Source organism: Schistocerca nitens, chromosome 2, assembly GCF_023898315.1.
Source record: "Schistocerca nitens isolate TAMUIC-IGC-003100 chromosome 2, iqSchNite1.1, whole genome shotgun sequence".
Taxonomy (NCBI): domain Eukaryota; kingdom Metazoa; phylum Arthropoda; class Insecta; order Orthoptera; family Acrididae; genus Schistocerca; species Schistocerca nitens.
In genome coordinates this window covers 276,685,516-276,706,168 of record NC_064615.1, presented here as the reverse complement: position 1 = coordinate 276,706,168, position 20,653 = coordinate 276,685,516, and the positions used below count along the sequence as shown (strand labels likewise).

Here is a 20,653-nt window from a genome sequence, read left to right as displayed (position 1 = left end):
TGCTTTAGGACTGCACAATAGGCATACACCTCTGAAAGCACAGCCTACCTTTGTGAATGTAACATTTTACCAGTCATAGTGATTAGTCATGCTCTGTAGCTTGTGCAATCTATCATAAATCGTAGGAAAAGAATCCAGTGCTTGCAAATCAGAAGAATCAGTATGTAAACAAGAAGCTTCTGATGTGTCAAATGCTACATCTGTGCTGACAGCTAAATGAGACAACATGTTGGCATTTGTGTGTTGCACCGTTGGGCTATATTGAATTTCATACTGGTAATTTGACAGTAATAGCAACCAGTGTTGAAGCCTTTGTGCCACGTGATCAGGAACTTGTTTCACCAGATGAAACAGTGCAGTCAAAGGCTTTTGGTCCCTGACCAGGAATATTTTTCTGCTGTACAGGTAATAATGAAACTTAGTGACACCATATATTATAACCAGAAACTCCTTCTCCAGCTGACAATAATTAATCTGACCACTATTCAAAATTTTGGAAGCAAATGCAATGGGACATTCTGTTTTGCAAATTTTGTGGGATAAAATTGCACCGATGCCATGGGACGAGGCAAGTACAAGTGGTATGAGCGGACCATAATGCATAACGCAAGGTTGACAAAACAATGCCTTCTTCAGTCTTTCAAAAGCTTGGTCACAGTCTTTTGTCCAATGTAGCAAAAGGCTTTTTCATCTGAGGTTGTTCATGGGTGCGGCAATTTGTGCCACCTTAGGAATGAACTTTATGTAGGTAAGTCAATTTCCCAAGAACGGCTTGCAGCTCACTTAAATTCTTAGGAGGCGGCAATTTCTGAATTGCTTACATCGAAGGATGAGCACTATTGGCGTTGATGGTATGTCCTAAAGATTCAGTTAATGTGTTGAAAAAAGAACATTTCTGCAAGTTATATTTGCGACCTGTCTCAGTTAAAACTTGAAAAAGACAGCCCAAATTATTTAGTTGCTGTTCCGGAGTTTATCCAAAGATAAGTATGTCATCAAGATAATTGAAACAAGAAGGCACCTTGGACATTCCTTGTTCGAGGAATGTTTGAAAGGGTGCAGAAGTACCTCCGAAAGGTGGGTTTATATTCAAACAAGCCCACATGAGTATTCACTTCAAAAATTTTCTTTGTCTCTTCGCCCAATGGTAATTGAAGCTAGATTTCTGAAAGATCAATTTTTGAGAAGAACTGACTTCCCACTAGGCAATCCAAATAGTTCTCTGTAAGTGGGAGTGGGTAGGAGTCAATGGGCATCTAGGAATTTACAATGGGTTTGAAATCTGTACAAGGATGAATCTTCCCATTTGGCTTCCAATTGACGACTAAGGATGATGCCCGCTGACTTGATGAAATACGATTCCAGTCTGACTTCCTGTAGCCACGTCGTTGCACAATGCATGCAGCACAGTGCATGCACAGGAAAATTTGGGCTGCACGTTAGCTTTCAGCATAATGTGAGTATGAAAATCTTTTGTACAGCTTAGAGCACCATCATAAAATTATTGACACTTATCACTGTGTTGTTGAATTGCAGCATGGGAAACTTTTGTGTCAATGGCATGCACATTGTCCAGTATGTCTAATCCGAAGGAATCAAATGCATGCATGCAGAAAATATTTGGGCTCACACATGAGGCAACTAGAGTGAAAGGGGCTGCCTTAGTCATGTTTTTGTATTTTACAGTTAAGCGGCATGTTCCAAGCACTGAAATGCTGTCTCCCTCATAGGTGGTGCGATACAGACTTGATTTTTGCAAAGATGGTTGGCCAATTTTTCATCCGTATCTAGGTTAAGCAAAGTGACAGAAGCTCTGGTATCTAGTTGAAAAGGCACTGACTAGTTGAAAATTTGCAGCAGCTTGCAATGTGCACTCTGAATACAATTGTCCATTCTGTGTTGTGAAAGACCGTTCTCCGTTTCCACCTGTGCACTATAGCACTGTCATGAATTTTGAGATTGGGAGATCCTGTTTGAAGTGTATGGGTATTCACATCAAATACATGTGTGCGTAATTTCTGCATCTTCACTTGTCTGATTTTTGAGCAGGAGGAGGTGTAGAATCTGAATGTGAAATTGACATTGCATTCCATCCATTCCTGCTTTGCTTTGCTCCCACATGAAACAGAGGAGGGATTTCTAGTCTTTTCCATGCAGTCTGGTTTTGTATGTCCCATGCAGTGACAAAATTTGCATTCAGCGTGTCTGAAGGAGCAGTTCTTGCAATCAAGTGTTACAGCATTTCACATGACTTCGCTTTGCGCAGAGCTGGGACAGTGTAATTAGTTTTGCACCAGTGTGGCAAATGGTGTATGTAGTGTGTCCAGCCATGTTTACACAGTGCTGCCTTGTGAGTGCTGGGGCCGGGACTGTGGGTGGAGCATGGGCTGTTTGTCTCGAGTGAAGCGATACCTGATAGACAAAATCTTTTTCAGCTGAGTCTTGAATTTCGCATGCTTCGTGAAGGAATTCACTGAGGGTATGGTTGCAGTACTGTCTGATCTTATAGATTCTGAATATTAGTGTCACAAAGCATTTCATCCTAAGTTGTGCCACAGACACAATTGAATTTACAGTCTCTAGTCATGCCCTGCAATTCTGCATGCCATTGTTTATAAGACTTGAGGAAAAATTTATGCCATGGAGCATCAGTGTGTATTTGACTCTCAAAAACTTCGTCTAACTTGCAGTTATGACCTCATATGGCTGGGGCTCACTGAGGATAAACAATGTCATTAGGAGGCAGTAGGCGTGCACTCCTACACGTGATAAGAAAAATGCACAACGTGATTCACCTGTGATTTCGTGGGCATCAAAATGCCGATGCAGCTGGGTTATGTATTCTTTCCACATTTCTTTTGTCTCATTGAACCTGTTAGAAGAATGGAGGTGGCAGCTTAATTCCTTCTTTAACTTCTAGCGCCTTTTGTTGCTGTGCTGCTTGCACTTGTACGAGGCAAGAAACTGCTGAGAGCAGGTTTGTTATTTGTTCACTCTGAAACTGAACAAGAGACATTAGATGCTGCTCAGCACTTAGATGTTATTCTCCCTTGTTTGCCATGATTCCTTATATATCTCATCTTAAATATTTCAACTTATGTATTTCAACTTAATATATGCACAAGCACAAAAAATAATTCAATAGAAATAAAAAATTGTCTTGCCCTGGTGTCCAAAGCTCTTTGTTTCACGTCCTTTTGCTCATCACTAGTCTGTTATGTCTTCTTTGCATGCTGTATGGTTCTTTAGTGGGTGCAGGAGTGAGGAACAGATGCATTCATGAACAGAGAATTCAGATATTAATTTATTCTACAGCTGTTATCAAATAGTAAAAATAATAAGAAACTTTATTGTTGTAGATTGCCACGTCATTTGCTAACAGTAGATTTTAATATTGAAACATATACAGATACAAAAGATGTGTAAATCCGACACTCTTCAATACAATGTCTATTCAGAAGATGTCAAGCCCTAGCCGCTATGAAAGTCTGTAAATTTTATTCAACTGGCAAACACAAAAAATGGGGGTCAGTGTATGAATGTTCAAACTTAAGTACACCTGCCTGTGGAGCAGAGAGGGGATGCCCCCATCTCATTGGCAGCAGTGTAATCACTCGTGGCAGTACCCTCGTGCTGCAGTGGTGGTTGTAGAAAATGCAGCAGCGTTATTGGCGGCACACATATTTGAAAGTCGGCCTACTGGATAATGGCTGATATCGCACAGTGGAGGTCACAAGTGGCCCATGGTATAGGCAGACCCACTGGCAGAGTTGCTTACCTCTGGGCAGCAGTAGGCAGGTTGGGCCTAAGCTTACTCAGAGTTTTACCACTGCAGACCTTGCTTAGTGTGTTGTGCTGTTTGTTGTGCTAGTGCTTACCATTAGCTATCTGCACCATCCTCATGCCAAGTTCTGCCCACTCTCGTCTCTACTTGGATTTAGACTGTGCTTCCCATAGATTGACTCACACGATGAGTTTTTTCCCCTCCCTGGATTCTGTTGCTGTGCTATTATCAAGCCACTGTTGGCTTGTGAAATATCCCTGCCAACTGTGTAGTGAAGCAATTGCTAAATACAGCATAGCTGATATATAACATGGCTGCTTTCACATGTGGCCCTGTCTTGTACTGGGTAGGAAATGGCAGTGAGTTCTTGGACCACATCAGCAGTATCCATGACAACATCTAGTTCTGATGGAGATAGACAGACAGATTGTGCTGTGCCGTTCTTTGACATCCTCATCTGCCGTAGAGCAAATGGGTGTCTCAACCCCAGTGTTTACCAGAAAATCCATCATCAAGGGCCGATATCCACATCTATATCAGCATGGCTACTCTGCAAGTCACATTTAACTGCCTAGCAGAGGGTTCATAGAACCACCTTCACTGTAATTCTCTGTTATTCAGCTCTCAAACAGCATGCAGAAAAAATGAACACCTATGTCTGTCTTTGTGAGCTCTGATGTCCCTTTTTTTTATTTTGATGATTGTTTCTCCCTATGTAAGTCCGCATCAACAAAATATTTTTGCATTCAGAGGATAAAGTTCCTGATTTAAATTTTGTGAAAAGATCCTGCCACAATGGGAAATGCCTTTGTTTTAGTAATTTCCACCTCTTATCCTGTATCATGGCATGACACTCTCTCCCTTATTTCTCTATAATAACAAAATGTGCTGCCCTTCTTGGAATTTTCATGATGTACTCCAGTAATCCTATCTGGTAAGGATCCCACACCATGCATCGATACTCCGAAAGAGGATGGACAAGCATAGTGTAGACAGTCTCTTTAGTGTGTTTCTTGCATCTCCTAAGTGCACTGCCAATAAAATGCAATCTTTGGTTCATCTTTCCCACTTTTTTTGGTGTTCTTTCCAATTTAAGTTTTTCATAATTATAATTCCTAGGTATTAGCTGAATTTACAGCCTTTAGATTTGATTGATTTATTGTGTAACTGAAGTTTTAACAGATTCCTTTTAGCACTAGTGTGGATTTTTGCAGTTGGTTTTGATCTTCTGGGGACTTTACTAGACAATAAACAACAGAATCATCTGCAAACAACTTAAGATGGCTGCTCAGATTGTCTCCTAAATCATTTACACAGATAAGGAACAACAGAGGGCCTATAACACTACCTTGGGGAGTGCCCGAGACAACTTCTGTTGTACTCAATGACTTTATGTCAGTTACTACAAACTGTGACCTCTTTCACAGGAAATCACAAATCCAGTCACATAACTGAGACAGTATTCCATAAGCATGCAATTTGATTACAAAATTGCTTGTAAGGTTCGGTGTCAAAAACCTTCTGGAAATCTAGAAGTACGGAATCAATTTGAAATACCTTGTCAATACCACTCAACACTTCGTAAGAGTAAAGAGCTAGTTGTGTTTCACAAGAATGAGGTTGATGAAATCATTGTTGACTATGTGTCAGTATACCATTCCCTTCAAGGTAATTCATGATGTTAGAACACAATATTATGTTCTAAAATCTTGCTGCATATTGATTTTAATGATAGGGGACTGTAATTTAGTGGATTATTCCTATTGCCTTTCTTGACTTTTGGTGTGACTTGTGCAACTTTCCAGTCTTTGGGTACCGGTCTGTTGTCGAGTGAGTGGTTATATATGATTGTAAAGTATGGAGCTATTGCATAAGCATACTCTGAAAGGAACCTAGTTGGTATACAGTCTGGACAGGAAGACTTGCTTTTGTTAAGTGATTTAAGTTGCTTCACTGCTCTGAGGATATCTACATCTAAGTCACTCATGTTGACAGTAGTTCTTGATTTGAATTCTGGAAAATTTACATCGTCTTCTTTGGTGAAGGAATATTGGCATGCTAACACCTATCACCACCTGTTGCAGGAACATTTTGTTCTGAGGATCGTGGTACATTGAGAGGAAGCTGTTTCGGATGCAGAAAACCTGCTGAAAGAACTGAGCTGGTTACAGAAAGTGCTCAAGGAAAGCAGCTACAACAACCACCAGATTTCACAAGCTTCTTTCTGAGAACACGGAAGTAAGGTCTCTGAGGAGGAGTCGGAGAAGCTTGTGTTTTTGCCATTCTGTGGCCCAGTAACAGGGAAGATTGTCTCTTAGAGAGGCATAGAATCAATTTCGTCTTCAGGGCTCCAGCAAAAATTTGACAGATCATGAGGATTGTGTAAGATGATGGAAGCCTCAAAACACCAGGCATATACGAAATATCCCGTGGGTTTGGACAGTTTTATGTCGAACAGACTGTGAATATTATTAAACAGAGCTGTGTAGAACACAACAGATGTTTTTGCCTCTGGTACCCTTATAAGCTGACAGTAGCAGAGCATTGCTCTATAAAATGGACATCGTATTGCATTTGAGGAAACATCTGGTATGACATGGACTGATAGTTTATGAGATAGCATAATAAAAGAAGTGATTGAGATAAAAATTTGTGACAACAACCTTAATAAAAATGGTGACCTTTAGCTAAGCACATCTTAGGATACAGCTATTGGAAGGTTGAAGCAGCTGCATAATGAAACATTACCTTATATGGCAGTGGAACAAGCACCAGTGATGTCAGAGAGGGCAGCATGGCTATATAAGGATGGTAGCAGCAACCAAACAACAGTCACCACTTGACAGTGGCCAAGGAGTACTTTCTGAAAGCTCATGGATTTTAAACCACTTGACTTGCCAGGAAGCTCGAGAGGATTTTATCAGGTCTACTGGTGTCAGGAGGAGGAGATGGCACAGAAGATCTGTTTATGGATGAGCTGGGTGGGATGTTTTATTTATTTGATGTGTGGCTTACAGAATTATATTTTAAAATTACATACAATTAAGTTGATTTAAGATAAGATAAATTTATATGAATCATTATAAGCAGATACATCTGTATTATGTATGTATAGTCAGGCAATGAAAACTCCAGGTCAGAACATCAGCATTGTTGAAAAAGATAGATTGCTACTTACTGTAAAGATGACACATTAAGTTGCAGACAGACACAGTTAAAGGACACGTACACATAAGCTTTTGGCCACAGCCTTCACCAGAAAAAGAGAAACACACAACCCTATTCATCCACACAAGCAAGCACACCTCATGCAAACATGACCACAAACCCTCGCAGCTTGGGCCAAAATGCAACTATCGCGTGTGATGGAAGCAACAGTCTGGAGGGGGCAGAGAAGGTGAAGAGATAGCAGTGTACATGTGGTGGGAAAGAAGTGCACTGTTTGGCGGAGTGTGCAGGGACTAGCATGCCAACAGACATGGCATCTGGAGGTTGTGGGCCAGGAAGGTGGGGAAAACAGAGTAAGAAAAGGAGAGGAATGGGGAAAGATAGGTGAGTGCATTGGCAGAGGGTAGGAGAAGAGAATGGGGAGGATATGATACGACAGAAGGGATGGTAACGTTTTGGTGGTGGTGGCAGTGTGTTACCATAGGCTGAGGCTGGGATAGCTGTGGGAGCAGAGAACATGTCGTAAGGATGACTCCCATCAGTGCAGTTCAGAAAAGCTGATGGTGGAGGGGAGGATCCAGATGGCTCGGATGGTGAAGCAGCCAATGAAATCAAGCATGTTATGTTCAACTGCATGTTGTGCCACAGATGGTCTACCTTGATCTTGGCCACAGTTTGGTAGTGTCCGTTCATTCTGGTGAACTGCTGGTTGGTGGTCATACCACTTGGTATATGTTGGCATATAAAAACCGGGCATATATTGACATATTGGTGTGACTACCAACCAGCTGTCCACCAGGATGAATGGACTTCACCAAACTGTGGCTAAGAGCAAAGTAGACCACCCTATGGCACAAGATGCAGCTGAACATAACATGCTTGATTTCAATGGCTGCTTCACTACCCGAGCCATCTGCATCCTCCCCTCCACCACCAGCTTTTCTGGACTGTGCTGATGGGAGTTATCCTTACAACACATTCTCCACTCCCATAGTTATCCGGCCTCAACCTACAGTAATATACTGGCCTCACACCCACCACCAAACAGTTTCCACCCTCTCTGTCCCATCACCTCCTTCACATTCTCGTTTCCCATCATATTTGTTTGTTGTCCTGCCAGTTGCCAGTGCACCCAGCCATCTTTTCCCACTCATATCCTCGTCGTCGTCCCCCCCCCCCCCCCCCCTAGGTCTAAGTGTCTTCTAATTGTGCCAGTTTGCAACTTAACCTGTCGTCTTTGTGGTAAGTAGCAATTTAGCATTTGCTATATATATATGTATGTATAGGTAATAAAGAAGACAGGAGAACTTGTAGATAAAAGAAGTTGAGAGGTTCCTTGTGATACTATCTGTCAATAAAGGCTGTGGTAATGATTATTGTACATTTTGATAATGCCTGCTTTCCACTGCAGAAGTGGCTTCATGGGTGGTGAGGCTGTAAGGAAGAGACTGTTTGACATGGAATGGAAGACAGCTTTTCTATCTAGATTATCCATAAACAGACCTCATGTGCCATCTCTACTCTGACACCAGTAACCTTTTAACCAGCCACCAACCAGCACTCCTCTGATCACCCAGTATCACCTTGACCTTGGAAAGCTCAACCACATCCACCATTGTGATTTTGTGACTACCTCTTGTCATGCCATGACATGAGAAATATCCTGCCAAACATCCTACCTAAAGTAGTGTTCCACCACCCACCTAACTTACAAAATATCCTTGCCCACCAACATTACAATTTTGCTCTCAATCCTGGACCACGTGGGTCATTCCTTTGTGGCCCCCTAAGGTGCAAGACTTGTTCCATACACCAACCCACCACCTCCTTCTGGAGTCCAGTCACAGACATTTGATACCAAATAAATGGCATGTCCATGTGTGAAAACAGCCATGTTCCATATGAGGGGGTATCTAGAAAGTACTGGAACTATTTTTTAAAATCTATATATTTTCAAATTGTACAAAACAATCTCATCCTCTTCAAAATACTCTCCATTACAACTAATACATTTGTCCCACTGATGCTTCCACTGTTTGAAACATTATGTGTAGTCATTATTAAAAATGGCTGACAGCCTCTCCCACATTTTTTCTTGACTACTTCAAGTTGTCAAATCAATGTCCTTTCATGCCCCTTTTCATGTGTGGAAATAAGAAAAAGTCGCAAGGAGCCAGGTCAGGCATGTAAGGTGTGTGGGGGCAACAGAAGCATGCCATTTTTAGACAAAAACTGTCTTAACATGATGGCTGTGTGCGCAGGAGCATTGTTGTTGTGGAAGACCCAGTCTCCTGTCTGCCACAAATTGGGCTCCGAGATAACCCACTAATCTCTAACTGTTGATCAATTGTCTGTCGATGGTCTGTGAGCACAAGCCCTTGAATTTTTTTAATATTTTCATCAACTCGGGCAGTTGATAGACGTTCAGAATGAGGTTTGTCATCAATCGACATGTCACCTTTTTTTAAATCAAGCAAACCACTCCTACACTTGAGTTTTTCCCATAGCATCATCTTGGTAACCTGTTTTAACATTAAAACAGTTTCAACAGTATTTTACCAAGTAGGAAACAAAATTTCACAACTGCACATTGTTCACTTAAATTTGCCATCATAAAAACCGAAACAAGAACTAAACATCGACAGCAAAAATAGTCACTACAGATGAATAGAACAAGCCAGGTCGAAAACAGAGGCAGCACTGAACAGGCAGTGAGTTGTACTATACACGCCTACTGGCAGAAATATTTACTACACAAGCTATGCCCATGGCAATGTTATTCCTCTCTTTTTTTTCCCTCGTATCAGCTATGCTGCAATTACTGTGCTGCAATCTGTGTGGGCATGACAAGTACCCCACTGTCTACTTACATGAGAGGCTACTGCCAAGCTTTGACAAACCGCAAACTAGACCACCCAGTTGCCAAAAATGCTGCACACAACAACAGAAATGACTTCAACAGTTGCTTCACAACACAGGTAATTTGGATACTTCTTTCCAGCACAGGTTTCTCTGAACTACACAGGTGTGAATTCTCTCCAACATATCTTGCAGTTTTGCATTCCCCTTGGCATAAATTTCTGTTAACCTGTTTCCCATTGCCTCGCCTTATCTTCCGCCTTGTCTCTTGTGTTCTGTCCACACCATTCCTTGCCTACCTGGATTGTGTATGGCTTCTCCCATCACTCTCCCCTCCCTCCTCCTGGCAGGGGGCCATTCTCTCTCTCTCTCTCTCTCTCTCTCTCTCTCTCTCTCTCTCTGTCTCACTCTCACTCTCACTCTCACCCCCTACCCCTCCCCCCATCCTTCTTCCTTTTCTCCCTCCCCTTCCTGTTCTCCCTTTTTGTCTCCCTCTTCATCTTTATCCCCACCTTCTTCTCCTTCCCAGCCCTCCCCCCCTCCCCCGCTCACTTTTATATGCTTTACTTTTTGAACTCCTTTCATCTTGTGCAGCCACTGAGACATCTGTCAAAGTGCATACTTTTACTACAGAAAGAGCAAGAGCGCAAAAATTAGCATGTGTTTTCTCTTATGTGTTTCTTTGCTCAACACATCAGTCCATTGTTGTTGTTGTTGTTGTGGTCTTCAGTCCTGAGACTGGTTTGATGCAGCTCTCCATGCTACTCTATCCTGTGCAAGCTTCTTCATCTCCCAGTACCTACTGCAACCTACATCCTTCTGAATCTGCTTAGTGTATTGATCTCTTGGTCTCCCTCTACGATTTTTACCCTCCACGCTGCCCTCCAATGCTAAATTTGTGATCCCTTGATGCCTCAAAACATGTCCTACCAACTGATCCCTTCTTCTAGTCAAGTTGTGCCACAAACTTCTCTTCTCCCCAATCCTATTCAATACCTCCTCATTAGTTACGTGATCTACCCACCTTATCTTCAGCATTCTTCTGTAGCACCACATTTCAAAAGCTTCTATTCTCTTCTTGTCCAAACTGGTTATCGTCCATGTTTCGCTTCCATACATGGCTACACTCCATACAAATACTTTCAGAAACGACTTCCTGACACTTAAATCTATACTCGATGTTAACAAATTTCTCTTCTTCAGAAATGATTTCCTTGCCATTGCCAGTCTACATTTTATATCCTCTCTACTTCGACCATCATCAGTTATTTTGCTCCCTAAATAGCAAAACTCCTTTACTACTTTAAGTGTCTCATTTCCTAATCTAATCCCCTCAGCATCACCCGATTTAATTTGACTACATTCCATTATGCTCGTTTTGCTTTTGTTGATGTTCATCTTATATCCTCCTTTCAAGACACTGTCCATTCCGTTCAACTGCTCTTCCAAGTCCTTTGCTGTCTCTGACAGAATTACAATGTCATTGGCGAACCTCAAAGTTTTTATTTCTTCTCCATGAATTTTAATACCTACTCCGAATTTTTCTTTTGTAGGTGAGTGGTTATATTTCCCTAATTTTAGAAATATTAATTTTGCCTTAGAATTGTGTATGCCTTAGAATTGTTTTCCCAAGTTTGCAGTCATTGTCTTTCCCAAAATGTGTCATATTTGGGGGGGGGGGGGTAGCCTGTCTTCTATGTATTTTCAATAATAGTAACATTGGATATTATGGAATAAAAGCATAATTTAATACCACTGTGATGGAACTTCTGTTTACATTATCTTAAAGTTACAAGTTCTCATTAAGTAAAAAATAAAAAAATAAAAATAAAAAAAATAAAAAAATTGTTTAATGTAGGAGTGATTTAATTAGTACTCCTTACCTTTGTAGCTGAAACAATGAATAGTTATTTTATTTTATATACAAGGTGTACAACTTTGCTTCTGCCATTTTTCCCCCAACATTTGAGGCTTTAATGAAACAAATTGGTTACAAATGTATCATTCAAAGTATTTTCCATCGCTGGCCACTACTTTCTCCCATTTTTCAGGCAGTGTACGAATCCCACGTCTAAAAAATTATTCATCTTTTGAAGTGGTCCACGAATCGATCCAATTTGCAACTTCTTCATGAGATTGGAAGTGTGGGTCAGCCAGGCCATGCGCCATTGATCTAAACATATGATAGTCAGAGGGAGCAATGTCTGGAGAATATGGCGGATGGGGTAGGACTTCCCATTTTAATGTTTCCAAGTATGTTTTGACCTCTTATGCAATGTGGGGTCGAGCGTTGTCGTGCTGCAAAATCAATTTATCGTGCCTCTCACTTTATTGCGACCGTTTGTCTTTTAATGCTTGTATTGCGACCGTTTGTCTTTTAATGCTCTGCTCAAACGCATTAATTGCATTTGATAACGAGCACCTGTAGTTGTTTCACTTGGTTTTAACACCTCATAGTACACGACACCGAGCTGGTCCCACCAAATGCATCTTGGAGCCGTGAATATTCGGTTTGGCCGTCAACATGGATCATGGCCGAGATATTACCATGATTTTGTGCATTTAGGGTTATCGTAATGAACCAATTTTTTGTCCCTGTCACAGTGCGGTGCAGAAATGTCTTCTCTTTTTGCCTTTGAAGCAACTGTTCACAAACACACAAATGCTGTTCAACGTCTCTTGGTTTCAGCTCACACGAGACCTAAGTTCCTTCTTTCTGAATCATGCCCATAGCCTTGAGACGTTTTGAAATAGCTTGCTGTGTTACTCCCACTAATTGTGCCAATTCTTCTTGAGTTTGACGCGAGTCTTCCCTCAGCAATGTCTCCAATTTTGCATCTTCAAAATAATTCTCTCTTCTACCACTATGCCAGTCTAAGATGTTAAAATCACCGTTCTTGAAGCATTGAAACCACTCATGACATGGTCTTTCACTAATAGTGTCCTTACCATACGTACCTGAAAACATTCAATGAGAGTCAGCCACTGTTTTCTCGATATTGAAACAAAACTGTAGCACCTCCCACAAATGAGGAGAATTAGGCTCATAAACTGACATTTTCAATCAAGAACAACTTTATTATGCAGACACAAATCAACTAATGTTTGAATGAGGTTATGTTGACCGAGGTCCAAGCTAACTGCCTGACGTCTACGATCTGTTTCTTTCGACCGCTACTTACCATTGTGTCGCAACCTATCAGCAAACGGCGGAAGCAAAGTTGTACACCTTTTTAAATAAAATGTTCTGCAAAATAAAAGTGGTAGTCCAAGTAGAGATCATGCAAAATAACGTTACACTTGTGTAGAAAGACCTTCTCATTTTGAACACAGGGCATTTCCACCCCGTTGTTCTGAAGGGATGCTGCCTCAGTTGACTGTCACCCACTGACCTGCATACTTGGCGCATTCTGTAGATGCAGGAAAGGTTTTTCATAATGCAATGCCATTATATTTTTGTCAGAAGAGGCAGATGAAGGCTCAGACATATCGTTACAAATGTGAGATGGTTACAGGAACCATTGTTCCAATCACTTATATAGAGACTAAAGGAGGGGTAAGACATTGCTACAAGTACTTCCCAAGGCTTCACCACTTAAAGAAGACATCGAGGATGGAGAAGTAAATTGTACTTTCTGGTAATATTACTGAATAGGTTATCATGGGATTGACTTAATTCCACATGCCACATGTTCTTTATTTGACACTGTCAGTGCCATAGTAAGTGATGTTGTCTGCTATGCTACTTTTTATCCCTTTTTTGTTTTATAAGGTGTCCTTTTGGCAGCTCATAGGGTATCACATTTTACTTTGATTGGTCCTTCGTTTATGCAGCTATTCCTTTTTTGGTGGTCTGTTGAGAAACTGTTGACTTTGAAAGCCTATACTGTTCATACCGACATAACTTGTTAATACAGTCATATGCAGGCTCGCTGTAGCTTACAAGTTATGTGAGACATATATTTGTGCGTAGGCTGCAGCTGTTGAGCTGCACCTCCCTGCCAGACACTCTGCCGCTGGCATTGTGTCCTCCCTTGCCACACACTCTGCCAGTAGACATATACAAACCGAAGGTGGCAATAAATCTTACTAATCAGAAGCAGACAGAACCCGAGGTTGTGTCCAGAGAGAGAGAGAGAGAGAGAGAGAGAGAGAGAGAGAGAGGAAGTACTTACACTAGAATAAGTTGCACTGTAGGTGAAAAGCTAACGCAAGTGTGTCTGTATACCAGCCATCAATCGTCAGAAGGCCAGTGCTTACAATTCCTCATTTTTGTTATTTGTAGGTTACTAAGTAAACTATAAAATAATCACATTTTTGTAGATGAGCATTTTTTCCCACTCTGTACAAACAATTGTCTGATTTATGCTTAACTCCCCTGTTAATCGAATTACAATTTTTTTTTTCTTTGCAGCAGGCAGTTAATACCCATTATCAGTATAGTTGCTTCTAAATAAATGCATTTATGCTTGAAAGGTATGCGGGTGTGATTCCATAATAGTGAAACTGCTCTGAATTGGCACTAGCACAGTGTCAAAAGTGTTTGCTGAAAGAGAGATCAGCAAAGAGCTTATTTCTGTATAAATAATAAAATTAATTCTTTTAGCAAAGCATCACTTTTTTGCAGGTTGATGGGAGTGTAGGAGGTCACGAAGAACACATCCTTGTTATGGTGGAACTAAGCAGTAATTGTGAGCAGACAACACAGCAGCTGTCATTTGGGGCACCTCGCTACCACATACAGAATGCTATGGGCAAGGTTCCACTCCACAATTGTGCAGGAAATAACCAGCAGACTTCTGTGATGTATGACATGAATATGCAACACATTTCAAGCAATGGGAAAGCATTTGCCTCTCCATTTACTGCAAACAGTCAAAGTGTCTGTCCAGCCAAAACCAATATTTTCGACTGTTCTGACGGGCGCCCGAGCCTAACACAGGTTCAGGTGCTCACTTTCTCATCGGGCAAAGATGGTGTTTCAGCTGCTGGGCCAGCCCACCTGTATGCCACTCAGCCAATGACGTCTGTCTCAAAAAGTGAAGGTCTTGTGGACTTAGTGCAGACAGAAAGGACACTGTTCAAAGATGTGTGCAGTGCACAGAGAGACGATCAACCGACCAAAGTGGATTTGTCGAGTGACAGAGTTGCTTCTGTATCTTCTAATACTTTGCATCCCCAGTCTGTACATAGTGCATCTACCTGTGATACTGCCCCATGTTCATCTTTAGTGAGTGCTATCCCAGAAACTGGCAATGCAGCATCAATAGTACCAGATAGCATTAGCACACAAATGATGTCCAATATTCCTTCTGAACTACCCATTGAAATACCTACCTCATCAGAAGCTGTGTCTGCTATGAACTGTGATGAGAGTCAAGAAGTGCCCAACATTGAAGCCTCTGTGTTAGCTGCCAGTTCATCTGTTAATATGACAGATGAACTGGGAGACGATCTCAGCACAAACACATCCGATGACCTTTGCCTTGCTGTCGGTGTATCGGACTCAGTTTCTGGAAGTACACCAGGGATCATGCCTGCTGACATATCTGTAAGCTTGCCTACACAGATTTCTGGCTCTCAGTGTCCTACCATTTCCAGTGTTACAAATAACTGCCCTTCAAGTGTTTCCATTGACTTGGAAGCTGAAACACATAGCAGTACCTGTCAACTTCCCAGAAACAATTCTCCAGAGGTTTCTGGTATTGCATCTACACTCGTATCACGTACAGTACATGCTGACACGCAGTGTGATATTTTGGCAGAATTATCAGGAGAGAAACAAGACATTTCCAGTGGTGTGTGCACTGTCGCGTCAGAGTCAGGAACTGTAACCTCAACACACTTAATGCCCAGTAGTATTACTGCTCTACCTGTGTCTATGGATCAACCTGAAGACACAGCTGCTGCCTCGTGTACTGTGTCTCCTTTAAACCATGACGGCGCTACAACTCTGCCTACATCTATCACAGACACATTTCCAGTTACAGAAAGTGCACTGCTTACAGAAATCTTGTTGCTTCCGAGACCCCAACAAGAAACTACTGTAGAACCTCTGCAGGCACGTTCCAGTGTGCCTCAAACCGAGGCAGTAAGTCCATGTCCAGCAGCCAGTGATTCACTTCCTGCCCTACAGTCTGCCACCCCAGTGCAGCCAGTGTGCTCTGTACAGACCTCCACGGTTGCAAATAGTGCCTGCAGAACTAATTTCTCCACCATAAGTCTTGTTGCACCAAGTAGTATTCCTGCTCCCTTACCTCCACCTTCAGCACCTGTTTCTGTACATAATACCTCATCAGTTGCTGCTTCATCTGTAGCCGATCCACATACTGTTTTCATTGCAACAGCTGCTGTCCCAGTTACGAGGTCTCCCACAACGTCTGCCGTAGGTTCTACAAAATTTCAGAATGGTGCTACTGAGATATTCTTTATTGAAGAAGAGGATCAGACCTTAGCTACAGCAATGGCACTCACACCTGTAATTGAGTAAGTACCTAATTCATAATTATTCAGTATCAGTTAAGAAAAATAGCTATTAAAATGTTTACTGCAATTTTTTTTTATTCAATTGGGTTAAAGTTTACAAAACATTGTCCACACACACTGCTTGTGTGTGGTATAGAGCAAACAGCAAGTTTCTGTGTCAGTGTAATTAAGGACTGTTATAAACAAAGATACTGAAAAGCATAATAACCTGGGATTAAGAAAGTCTTCATTGCTGCAAAATGTACTGTAAGAGTAAGATGTGCTGCACATCCACAATATCTTGTAGTCATCTGCTTAAGGAGTTAGGCACTTCAACTACTGCTTTACAGTATATTTATTCCTCATGAAATTTGTTGTAAATTATCCAATGCAGCTTAAAAGGAACAGTGCCATACGTAATTACAATACCGGGAGAAAAAATGACATTCGTGACCCCACAATAAGTTTGTCTTGGGTGCAAGAAGCATTGTATAATTCTGGAACCAAAATTTTTGACCACTTACCTAGTGATATAAAATGTCTGGCAGAAAGCAAAGTAAAATTTGGAAACAAACCGAAAACATTTCTCCTTGACAACTCTTGTTCCATAGAAGAATTTCTGTCATATTAATGTGTAAAATGTGGTGGGTAGGAGTTACTAACTCACATATGCATATTATGACTCATTCCACATGTATATATTATTATATTATACTTTACAAATGTCTGCTTGTGTCTGTGTATGTGCGGATGGATATGTGTGTGTGTGCGAGTGTATACCTGTCCTTTTTTTCTTCCTAAGGTAAGTCTTTCCGCTCCCGGGATTGGAATGACTCCTTACCCTCTCCCTTAAAACCCACATCCTTTCGTCTTTCCCTCTCCTTCCCTCTTTCCTGATGAGGCAACAGTTTGTTGCGAAAGCTTGAATTTTGTGTGTATGTTTGTGTTTGTTTGTGTGTCTATCGTCCTGCCAGCACTTTCGTTCGGTAAGTCACATCATCTGTGTTTTTAGATATATTTTTCCCACGTGGAATGTTTCCCTCTATTATATTTATTATATTATATTATTTATTTTGTGGCCTTCATTGGACCACTCTAGTCAAAAACACAAAGTTGTAAAAAAGTTGTTACACAGTGATACAATATGGCTCAACAATAACTTAATATGATATTTAGGTAATATAATTATTAGAGTCTATTCTTATATGAAAGGTGTTTTGCTCTTCTGTCTGCCCAACATTTCTTCATTCTTTCAGATATCTTCTTTCTTTCTTCATCTGAGACCACTCTTCCTGTATTCCTTTTATTGATTTTCATTTGTAGTCTGGTTTGCGGGTCTTGCAGTATTCTGGTTTTCTCTGTCTTGTTTTTTAGGTCATCTACTGTAATTTGGAGTTCTTTTATATCTTCCTTAATTTCGGTGATCCATTTAATGTCGCTCTTGCTATTCCACAATTTTTGTATTATTTTTTTACTAATTCTGTTTTCTGGAGTTCTCATCAGATGTCCAAAGAATGACATGCGTTTCTTCCTGATGGTGCTGATGACAGGTTCTATTTTCTTATATACTGTTTCATTTGATGCTATTCTCCAATGTCCATTTATTTTATACTGTTTATTTATACATGTCCTAATTATTCTTCTTTCTATTTTTAGTATTCTGTCAATTTCTGCTGTATTAGTTGTTTTGAAGATAGTTTCAGCTGCATACGTTATTTCTGGTTGTGTAACTGTCTTATAGTGTTTTAATTTTGCATCTATAGATAGGCTTTTTTTGTTGTATGTAGTTTTAGTAATGTAATTTGCGTAGTTCAGTTTTTTTTTTTTATTCTATTCTGCCATGATGGCTTCTCATTTAGATTGTATGTTATTATTTCGCCTAAATATTTAAATTTATCAACAATTTTGATTTCCTTTTCTCCTATTGTAATTTTGTTTGCAAGTGGTGGGTCAGTTAGCATAATCTCCATTTTTTCAAATGATATTCTAAGGCCTACTTTCCCTGCTATTTCTTGTAGTGATTTCACTTGTTGCCTGGCTTCTTGTACGGTGTTGACTAGGAGAGCAAGATCATCAGCGAATCCCAAGCAGTTTAAGCTATTATCATCTGTTGCACTTCCAATTCTTATCATCTTTGGATTGTCCTTGTACTTTTCTCTCATTATGTATTCCAGTGCACAGTTGAACAGTAGTGGTGATAGGCAGTCACCTTGTCTTAAGCCTGTTTTTATGAGGAATGGTGCCGAAATTTCTCCTCTAAACTTCACTTTTGATTTGGTGTTGGTTAGAGTGAGTTGTATTATTTTAATTAGTTTTGGATGGAGTCCTAGATTTCTTAAAATTTTTGATACTGATGGTCTGTGGAGACAGTCATATGCCTTCTTAAAATCTACAAATGTTATTGCCAGAAGTTTGTTCCGTTTCTTGTAGTATGCCATAATCAATTTTAAACTAATTATCTGCTCTGCACAGTTTCTCCATGATCTGAAACCTCCCTGATATTCCCCTAACTCCTGTTCTTATTGCTCCTTGATTCTTTCATATAGGATCTTGGATAGAATTTTGTATGTGCAATCTAGGAGAGAGATTCCTCTGTAGTTGTCTGGCTTGCTCTTATCTCCCTTTTTGTGTAGTGGGTGGATGATAGCTGTGGTCCAATGTTCGGGGAATCGTTCTGTTACCCAAATTTTTGTTAGAGCCATGTGTAAGGAGGTCCTGACTGTGTCACTTGCATATTTCCACATTTCAACAAAAACCTGATCTTCTCCACATGCCTTATAATTTTTTTGTTCTTTAAGAATTTTTTCTACTTCTTGGAAAGTTGGAGGGTCTAGTTTGTTAGGTTTGGTTTTCATTGGGGTATTTATGTTGATTTGTAAGCGTTCTTTGTGTTCCTCGCAATTCAGAAGTTTGTTAAATGCCTTTGCCATGATTTCTGTATTTTCCTTGTTACTGTGTGTCATTCTTCCATCTTCATCTTTCAGTATTAGTGTAGGGGCCTAATATTGTTGTAGATGTTTCCCAAAGATTTTATAGTAGTTCCTGGAGTTGGTTTTATGATAATTACCTTCTATAGAGTTTATAATATCTTTATGGAATCCTCTCTTGATTCTTCTAATATTTTGTGTGAATTTTTTTCTTTCATTTTTTAGGTTTATGGCATTTTCTTCAGTTTTGTGTGTTTGAAACTTTAACCATGCTTGGTGTCTATCTTCATGGAATTTGTCACATTCTGATGTCCACCATGCATGTTTCCTTCGTGGGTTCAAGGGAGCTAGATTCTCTGCTTCTTTTTTAAGAGTAGGAACTAGTTGTTCTAGATCATCTGTTAATTTGATGGTTTGTGTTATTTGTTGGTATTTATTATTTTTAATTAACTGATGTGGGTCAAACTTCCTTTTTATTTTATTAGTTTTTCCCGTCATCTTCTTTAACGGAGTGAATTTGATTTTAATTTTAAGTATATAATGGTCTGAGCCTGTGTCTACTACTTTAACATTGTGGATATCCTTATGAAAATTTTTGTCCATACACACATGGTCTAGCTGCCACTCCCCCTTCCTTCAGTCTGTTTGTTTCCATGTTTTAAGTTTATTTGGCTTCCTCTTAAAGTATGTTGATTTAGATATAAGATCGTGTTCTCTGCAGAGTTCTACAAGTCTTTGACCATTTTTGTTCGTAAATTTATATGGACTCCATTTTCCAATTATATCTTTATATTTCCTTTCTTTTCCCAACTGAGCATTGAAATCTCCCAATAAGATTTTTACATTCTTTTTATTTACTCTGTTCTAGAAGGTCCCAAAATTTATCTACCTCTTCCTTTGTTTTTGTTAGACAATTTTTTTCATTTGATGGGGCATGAGCATTTATTATTGTATAGGTTTTATTCATTGTTTTAAAGCTTAGAGTCGCAATTCTTGGTGATACTGCTTGGAAATCCGTTACTGAAGCTATTATTTTTATGTTTACTAAAAACCCTGTTCCAAACTGGGGACATTGTTTCATTGCTCTTGGTCCTGGTTTCCCATTATAAATTCTGTATCCTTGTGATTCGAATTGGTCCTCTGTGGTGTTTCTCATTTCTTGGATCCCTGTTATTAAAATTTTTTGTTCATTTAGTTCATCTGTGAGCTCCTTGAGTTTTCCGGTCTGAAGTAGTGAGTTTATGTTGTGTGTTGCTATATATTTTATCTGCTCATGTTTAATCTTCTTTTTGTGTTTTAGTGTGCATTTTGATGGTTGCAAACGCTCCGATTCGTTGCTGTCTTCTAGTTGACTACCCACCAAATCCGATGTAGTCTTTTCCTGCCTTTTCGAGCAGGACGGTGGAATTTTTTTCCTAAAAGACCTTTCCATTTTTGACTTTCAAAGGTT

General features: G+C 40.2%; 1 protein-coding gene across 2 annotated transcripts in view; it reads left to right on the top strand.

The window, feature by feature from the left end:
• The window catches only part of LOC126236023 (uncharacterized), a 109,883-nt gene that overhangs the window by 42,178 nt on the left and 47,052 nt on the right, over positions 1-20,653 (top strand). For both annotated transcript variants that reach the window (XM_049945045.1, XM_049945046.1), the window contains exon 4: positions 14,439-16,297. In XM_049945045.1, coding sequence (XP_049801002.1) covers positions 14,439-16,297 — 1,859 coding nt within the window. The remainder of the gene's footprint in view (positions 1-14,438; positions 16,298-20,653) is intronic.